Below are 9,229 nucleotides of genomic sequence, written 5' to 3' on the forward strand. Positions count from 1 at the left end.
AGGTGACTTTATGGGAACATTAATGCAGTGGATTTTAAAGTGTGGGGAGGTGTACTCTGGAGAGCCTGGCTCTCAGTTGTCAATGTTTTTTATCTGTAGCTCATGGATTTGCAATCTCGCTTTGGCACTGATGACAGATTTCGCATGGACTCTCGATTTCTAGAAAGCGACAGTGAAGAGGAACAGGAAGGTAAATGTCTCATTGTCAAACAAGTCATGATATCAGGGCTGCTGGCACCCTTAGAAATCATCTAGTCTACCTCTTTACTTAACAAATGAAGACACTCTACATCTGAAGACATTGAATTGAGGAGCTTAGTTAATACTTCCTGAGTTTGTTTGTACATATTAATTTATTTAGTAACATTTAGTTACTTGAAGCTGCCAGGAAGAACAGGGATAGTATCCACTAGAGGTTCCGTTTTTCTCCATCCCATCCCTTGGCATAAGACAAGGCCTATCTGGCAGCCCACATCAACAGATGGACATGTTCTGGCTGAGGCCACGAAAAACTGTTGAGGCACACTTGACTTTCTTAAAAGAAGAGTGTTCATCTTTCCTTAGGTGTGCGTGCTGGGTGCAGGTTTTTAAAAAGGCAGTGTAGCCATTCCACTTAAATTCATCCTTATTTGGATATATCTAAGAGTTATTATGCTATCAGAGGCATCCTAGTTCCTCTTTTTGAATCCCTATAGCATTTTTCACAGCAGTGGTTCCACATTTTCTCTTTAAGACTTTCTACTCTTACTATTTTCAAAGAATCTTACCTCCTACATCCAAGAGGATGGCCACGTGTAGTGAGCTCCCTGAAATTCCCTCTCTCAGCCTCAGAATTTCTCTATCCTTACCCCTTACTCTTTTGCTTTTGTCTTCTTCTTGAGTTAATTTAAATCTGCTTCTTAATCCTTACCATTCATACTTTCTGTTGCTTCCTTTCCCATTTGCCTATTGACCCTTCCCCTTTCTTCTAGCATCTTCCTTTCTACAGACATAGTTAAGTCTCGTGGGTTCCCAAAAAGCCATTCTTTCAGCTCTACCAGTTTTTTAGTTGCCACCTCACTTTTCTTTCTTTCTGCCTTGCTATGTTTCTTTGGGTTTTTTTCCCCCCGTGGTAAATATATATATATATATACATATATCTAACAAAACATTTGCCATTTCAATATTCTCCATATCTACAATTCAGTGACATTATGTTTATCGTGTTATTCACCTGTCACCATTAACTGTTTACAGATTTTTCCATCACCCTTAACAGAAACTGAGTGCCCCCTAAGCAATGAGTCTCTCTTTCTCCTTCCCTCCCACCCCTGGTAACCACTAATAATCTGTGGTCTCTATATGCTCACCTTTTCTAGATATTTCATGTAAGTCAGGTCATACACTACATGGTCCTTTGGGACTGGTTTATTTCATTCACCATAATATTTTTAAGGTTCATCCACATTGTAATATGTTTCGGGACTTCATTTCTCTTTATGACTGAGTAATATTCCATCATATATATATACTACATTTTATATATCTGTTCTTATGTTGATAGATACTTAGGTTGTTTCCACCTTTTGTCTCTTGTGACTATGCTGCAGTGAATATTGGTCTACAAGTATCTGCATTCCTGCTTTACATACAATTTCTTTTTTTATTTCTAAACTTGAAAAATAAATTACATCTAATTCAGTACGTACCACAATATGTACTTTATTGAATACCATCTCTGATTTGTTCCTCACAATTCGTCAAGGCAATTATCACAGTACGTTGTGTTTCCAGGGTTTAGCTAGCTTTGTAATAAATTCTGCAAGATCCATACCAAATAATGTTTCAGAGCTAAGACTTCAGTTCTTCTGACTCAAAGTTCCATGTTGAAAACACAGGAATGGCAGAACCTTAGAAATAACCTGTATTTAGAAGGAGGTTACTTTCTTAACTTGAGCCACTTTTGTCAGTCTCCTTATAGCCCTTGTGATATGTATTCCCTGAAAGCTATGGATAGCTTGTTCACTGAGTGGCATTTTCTTAAACTTCATTCTTTTCAGCCTACCTGTAATATTTCACTGTTGACCATCTCCCTTCTTGACATTTTCTTTTCCCTTTCCTTCCATTATAGCTTCCTCGTTTTCTTCCTAACCCTTGTGATTCCTAATTTTCTTTTTGCCCCCAGATATAGACTCTTCGCAGTAAGTCCCTGTGGCTTTAGCTCCCACTTATACATGATATTTCCCAGTTTTAGGTCTTTTTTGCTTCTGACTATTCTCTGAGCTCTCGCCTCTCTCCTTGCACATGCCTGAAAGGAAGAGGCGGGTCCTTGGAACAGGCTGTCCTGTGTCCATGTGAAACTCAGCAAGTCCAAAACTGGATTTCTCTCTCTCTCTTTCTCCCTAAACCAGCTTCTGCTGACCCTTCTCTCTGTTAATGGAAATTCTGCTCTTAGGGCAGTCAGACATATAACCTCTATCTTTTGCTGTTTCTTTCCTTCTCAGTTTTTTTTTGTGAATTACAAAGACTCCTGCAAGTAAGGGCATAACCGCCCCTTACTTGAACTTTTAGTCCTTTCCAACATTATATTCTACTTCTCCTCTTTATGGGTATTCTTAGGTTAAAATTGAAATTATTGCTTTTTGAGGTCAGAAATTGTTGAATATCAGCAGTTTCGTATGGTTCAATATATATGTGATCTGAACTATACGTATTTTCTGATTCAGTACACGCTCATTTTGTTTCCTCCACCTGGTACGCTCTCCTCCCACCTCTGGGGATCCAGCTTGCCTTTCTTACTTCAGACTGCAATTAATTGTAAAGCATTTCTTGGTCCAGTTGATTGAACATAATCTCTACCTCATTTGCATCCTTAGAAATTTTGGGGGCATTTCTGTAAAGAACTTAAATCAGTGTTTTTTTCTAGTTCTGTTATTGGTTGTTTATATCCTGCAATAAATTGAAAGAGTCTTGAAGCCTTAGACATCTTCTTTTGTAGTTCTATCTGTAATCCAAAATAAGTGTTTAACTTTGTTCTGATATTTGCCTATTTCTAGTCATTGAAGATAGCAGCTGATAGAGTTCCATGATGCCTTCTGTATGTAGGGCACATGACTTTACCTGAGATACTCATTACTGAGTCAAAGGCTGAAGCCATTGTCTTCTAAAGCGTCATATTAACAGACAGTAAAATTACCATCTTCATTAGCTTTATCATTGTTTAAAATGTTAAAAATAGAATAGTCTGTAATCACTTTAGTTTTGGTATTAGTATCTTGTTTTTTTATATTTATCAATATTTACTTTAAATTTTTTTACACTTGCCACTTAAAGCCATTAAATCCAGATTTCACTTTCATAACTCTAAGTGGCTCTTTTTGTTTGCTGGTCATGGGATTTCTAGATTCCCTGTGGCGTGAGGATCTTAGAGATAGGGGAGTTATCAAAATGAGGCTTAATTTCCTTCTTCCTATCTTACTGGGCTTTGCACATATTTAGATGCTTGGTAGTTACTTAATGGTGGAGACTTTTAAAGCTGTGGTTGCCATGAGGTTGCTAATTATCCTTTCTCTGACAGAGGTAAATGAAGAGAAAACTGCTGAAGAAGAAGTGCTTGCTGCAGAAAAAAAGAAAGCACTGGATGTTGTGCAAAGTGTTTTGCACATCAACTTGAACAATTCTACAAGCAAAGGATCAGTAACTGTTAAGAAATTTAAGTATGGTTTATATTTCATCCTGTTTCACCATATTTTTCTTTACCATAAATAGTTTCTTGAACTCAATTTGAAACTAGTCCATTTTAAACTTTCCCGGGAGGGGATCTGGCAGTATGTATCAGAACCCTTAAAACAATACTTACCTTTGACCCAGGAATTCTGTTCAAGAAATTAATTATAAAGAAATTATTTCTATATTTATCTACTTAGATGTTATTGCAGCACTGCTCCCATTAGTGAAACAATTGGAAAGCAGCCAAAATACTCAACAATGATGGATGGAAAAATATATATGCTGTAACTGTACATTAAATGTTATCTAGCTATTTTAAATGGTCAAATTACATATGTTGTTGTTAGGTGCTGTCGAATCGGTTCAAACTCATAGTGACCCTTTGTACAATAGAACAAAACACTGCCCGGTCCTGCTCCATCCTCACAATCTTTGCTGTTTGAGCCCACTGTAGCAGCCGCTGTGTCAATCCATCTCCTTGAGGGTCTTCCTCTTTTTCGTTGACCCTCTACTTTACCAAGCATGATGTCCTTCTCCAGGGACTGGTATTCAAAACCAAACGCACTGCCGTCGAGTCAATTCTGACTCATAGCGACCCTATAGGACAGAGTAGAACTGCCCGATAGAGTTTCCGAGGAGCACCTGGTGGATTCGAACTGCTCACCTCTTGGTTAGCAGCCATAGCACTTAACCACTATGCCACCAGGGTTTCTGGGACTGGTATTAGGAATGAGAAAAAAGTTTTATGATGTATTTTTTATTTTTATGATTATATATTTAGTAGAATTAGGGTCATTTTGATGTTCTTTAAATGTCCTTGAATTATTATTATTTATTTAAACTGTTTATTATGGAAAATTTAGAACATATATAATTTAGGAAAACTAATATAATGACGGAAACCCGGGTGGCGTATTGGTTAAGTGCTATGGCTGCTAACCAAAGAGTCGGCAGTTCAAATCCGCCAGGCGCTCCTTGGAAACTCTACGGGGCAATTCTACTCTGTCCTATAGGGTCACTATGAGTCGGAATTGACTTGACGGCACTGGGCTTGGGCTTGTATATATCTTGTATTTTTAAAATAATTTTTAAAGTTAAAAAAGATCCGAGGATACTCAAAACTAGGTAATTTAAAATAAGAGTATTTCTCACAAGATGTTAATACTCTTCTTTGATGTCACATCATTTCCACTGCCCCCAAATTAGGGTTTTCCCAGTGTTGAATTATAATTGGATATTTATTTTTTATGTTGGTGTTCTGATTTATCTCTTCTGACTTAACAATTCTCTTTTTTTTTTTTTTACGTAGGGACATCATACATTATGATCCAACAAGGCATGACCATGCCACTTTTGAAAGAAAAAGAGATGATGAACCAAAAGAAAGGTAAATGTCAAACTACTTCTTTTAGTAATAAAAGTTATGAACTAATCTAATTTCAGATAATGAGAAAAGCAGGTAATAACCGATATCTATGAATAAGTCCCCTTATATTTATTTTAAGACCAGCAGAGGGAAAAGCTAGGAATTATCAACACGGTGGAGAAAGTCTTCCCTTTTGACAAAGGAATCCCATACATAAATAATGATATGTGCTCCTGCTCTAGTATAGTGCTTCCTATTTGTATTGGTTTCCTATGACCGCTGTAACAAATTACCACAAACTTGGTGGCTTAAAATAACAGGAGTTTATTTTCTCACAGTTCTGGGGGCTAGAAGTCTGAAATCAAGGTGTTAGAAGGACCACACTTCCTCTGGAAGGGGTGTAGGGGGTACCCATTCCGTACCTATCTTCTAGCTTCTGGTAGCTGCTGGCAATCCTTGGTCTTTCTTGGCTCGTGACCACGACGCTCTAATCTCTACGTCTGTCTTCATCTGTCTTCCTCCTCTGCTGTCTCTCCTCTGGGTTTCTTATAAGGACATTTATGATTACATTTAGGGGCCACTTGGATAATCCTGGTAGTCTCTTCATCTCAAGATCCTTAACTTAGTTACATCCACAAAGACCCTTTTTCCAGATACGCTAACACGCACAGTTTCCAGGAATTAGCACATAGACATATTTTTTTGGAGGCTACCATTAACCCACTGCACTATTCTAGTGTGGTACCTGTTACCACTGAGTCGATTTTAGTGTGGTAGAAGCTTCTACTTCCTATAGATATGCAGTCAATTTGATAAATATGGCAAATTAGAAGGCGCAACAAGTGTTTACCTGACTTAATGCTTTCATTTTCCTGTTGTTAATAGCAACTAAAATCACTAAAAGCAATGTGGTATCCTGGATTGGATCCTGGAAAAAGAATATTAATGGAGAAATTGGTGAAATCAGAATAAATTCTTATGAGTTTAGTTACTAGTAATGTACCATGTTAATATTTTAGTTTTGACAATTGTACCATAGTTATATGAGATGGTAACATCATGGGAAACTAGACGGCTATTTAGGAGCTTTTTGCAACCTTTTTGTAAATCTAAAAGGAATAAAATTAAATCTTTATTTTAAAGGGAGGAAGGGGGAAAGAGGGGACTATCGTTTATGTACTGTGTTTTGGTTTACAGTGATGGAAAAATTGGCATTGATTAAGGGGAGGGTTGCATAGCTGATTAATATAATTGCTGTCAATAAGTTGTCACTTGGCAAAAGTTGTGTGATAGATAAATTTACAAAACAACCAAAAAAGAAAAAAATAGTGTAGCTGCTGAGGCTGCTTATGCGCAGCCAAACACCTGATAGGATTCAGTTCCTTGGTTTGGAGGTTTAGGGTCATGGTACCATTGACCATCGCAGTAAATTGGTCTAATGACATGTTTGGTGCTTCTGCTGTATTCCCAGTTCGATGCTTAGTTCCTAGAGTCTTAAAAGCTTGCAAGCGGCCATCCAAGGAACAATTAGTCCCTATTTGCCTGGAGAAACAGAGGAAAAAGGAGAGTCAGGAATAGGAGGATATAGAATGTGTGGCTAATTGCCCCCTTTGCCATGAGACCAGAAGAACTAGATGGTGCTCAGCTACCATTACTGAACATTTTGATCAAGGATTCCATAGAAGAATCCTTGATCAAAAGGGGGAAAATGCAGAACAGAATTTCACATCCTCATGGACTCCAGACTTTCTGGAACCATAGGGGCTGGGTAAACCCCTGAAACTATTACCCTGAGATGATCTTTAAACCAAAAATATCCCCTGAAGTCTTTTTAAAACCAAACAATAGTTTAGCTTAACTAGTAAAGAATGTCTGCCTTGAGCATTGTGGTCTTTTAAGAACTATCTATATGGGATCAAATTGACAACAGGAATTCGAAGGATTAGATAGGAACGTTAGGGGGCAGTGAGTTTATGTTAATGGAGAGGAACAACTGAGAAAAGGAGAGTAAGAATGCTTGTACAACTTGAAGAACGTAACCAGTGTCACTGAGTTGTACATGTAGAAACTGTTGAGTTGGTGTGTGTTTTGCTGTGTTTATTCTCAATAATGACAAAAATTTAAAATAATTTTTTTGAAAGTTTATTTTAGAAAGAATCTCATATCAGACCAAAGTAGAAGTAATATAAATATTCCTTGCAATTGTAGAATTTTTGTATATTATTTCAGCTAGTCCACATTGAACATCACAGGTATATGAGGGCTGTTGTGTATTATATATCAGTTTTGTTTTTCTGTCTAGGGTGTGTTAGTTATCTGTTGCTACATAGCAAACTACCTAAAATGCAGCATCTTAAAACCACAAATACTTATTATCACAAAATGTCTGTGGGTCAGGAATTTGTAAGCAGCTTCATTACGTGCTTCTGGCCCTGTGACTCTTACGAGGTTGCAGGCAAGAGGTTGCCTAGGGCTTCCATCTCTGAATGTTTGTCTGGGCCTAGATGATCTGTGTCTTAGGCTGGGTTCTCTTGAGAAGCAAACCAGTAAAGCATATAAATATACAGAGAGATGTATATCAAGGAAATGGCTCACGTGTTTGTAGAGGCTGTAATGTTCCAAGTCTGTGGGTCAGGAAAGAGGCTTCTCCTGATTCACGTAGCTGCAGGGGCTAGCAAACCCAAGATTGACAGGCAAGACCACAGGTAAGCTGCTAGCTCAAGTCCCAAGAGCCAAAGTTCAGATGAACAGGAGCCAGCTGCAGGATCCAGAATGAGCAAAAGCCTCAGCGAGGAGAGCAGGAAGAGCTAGATGTGGGAGAGAGGAGAAATGAAGGCTGAGGAGGGCAGTGAGCTGCCACAGGCCTCACATCCACCAGTACCAACTCACAGCAGATCCCATCATGGGGGTGATCACGTATCAAATCTCAACAGGGAAGTGATCACATTATACAACTGCCAAAAACACTGAGAATCATGGCCTGACCAAGTTGACACACAAAATTAACCATCGCAATCTGCTTCCAAGATGACTCACTCATGGATGTTGCCAGCAGGCTTCAGTTGCTCGCTTCATGGGCCTCTCCATTAGGCTGCTTAAATGCCCTCACAGCTTGGCCTCTTCCAGAGCCTGAGTGAGAGAGAGAAAGAAAAGGAAGCCACGCTGTATTTTATGATCTAGTCTCAAAATTTACATACTGACACATCTGTCTTATTCTAATTTTAGAAGCAAGTCACTAAGCTTGGGTGACTCAAGCTCCTCCTCTTGAAGGGAGAAGTGTCACAAAACTTGTGAATATATTTTGAAACCACCACAATCCACCCTGTGGGCACAAATTATGTTACCACATGCTCATCCTCCTTGCCCTAGAATCCCCAAAAGTCTCATCCCTTTATAACATTAGCTCAAAATCCAGGATGTCATCAGATCTAAGTGCAGATGAGGCATATCTGTTGCAGTTCCTTGAATACAGTTCTTTTTGATCAGACCTGCAAACTAGAGAGACAGTTGTCTGCACCTCCCTGAACATAAAATGGTAGGACAGACATAAGATAACCATCGTAAACACTACTGTTAATCAAGGGGAAAGCAGGAGGCACTGATCCACAGTGGGCTCTGAAATCCAGACAGGCAAAATACTGGACATTCTTCATTAGGACAAAGGATCCCAGAATAATTCTCCATGGATTTTCACTCTGCCTTTTGGATCAGCCTTTTTTAATAATCGTAGCACAGGTTTGCAGCTGAGTAGGTTTTTCTGCCTGCTTTTTGCCAATAGAAGTTTGGGAATCCAAAAGCCTTCTTTCATTTTCTAATCTCTCTGTGCCTATCTGTTCAAGCTGCAAGCTGGTGGTGTTTCTGCTAATATAATTCTCTTAAAATCTTTGTGGGTCTCCTGTGATTCTTTCTTGGAGTACACTCCATTAGACAAAGGTCACACCCACAAATCATTTCAAAACAAGCTCTTCTTGGAATTCTGCTAAAACTGCTGAGGGATAACATGTATGAGATCCTTGAAAGCCCTAGTGTGGGATCAGTTGAAGTTACTTAGTTCCCATCTAGATTCTTAAGGGATTTTGTTTTATATTTAGACCAGAGTCTGCAAACTTTTTTTTCCCCAACCATTTAAAAATAAAAAAGACGTTCTTAACTTGC

The 9,229-nt window shown here is 38.5% G+C and overlaps 1 protein-coding gene across 9 annotated transcripts in view; it reads left to right on the top strand.

Annotated features, from left to right (window-relative positions):
• The window catches only part of NOL8 (nucleolar protein 8), a 43,187-nt gene that overhangs the window by 23,022 nt on the left and 10,936 nt on the right, over positions 1-9,229 (top strand). For all 9 annotated transcript variants that reach the window (XM_064291069.1, XM_064291068.1, XM_064291067.1 and 6 more), the window contains 3 exons: positions 100-190; positions 3,557-3,695; positions 5,018-5,095. In XM_064291069.1, coding sequence (XP_064147139.1) covers positions 100-190; positions 3,557-3,695; positions 5,018-5,095 — 308 coding nt within the window. The remainder of the gene's footprint in view (positions 1-99; positions 191-3,556; positions 3,696-5,017; positions 5,096-9,229) is intronic.

This window comes from Loxodonta africana, chromosome 9 (genome assembly GCF_030014295.1).
Source record: "Loxodonta africana isolate mLoxAfr1 chromosome 9, mLoxAfr1.hap2, whole genome shotgun sequence".
Lineage (NCBI taxonomy): Eukaryota > Metazoa > Chordata > Mammalia > Proboscidea > Elephantidae > Loxodonta > Loxodonta africana.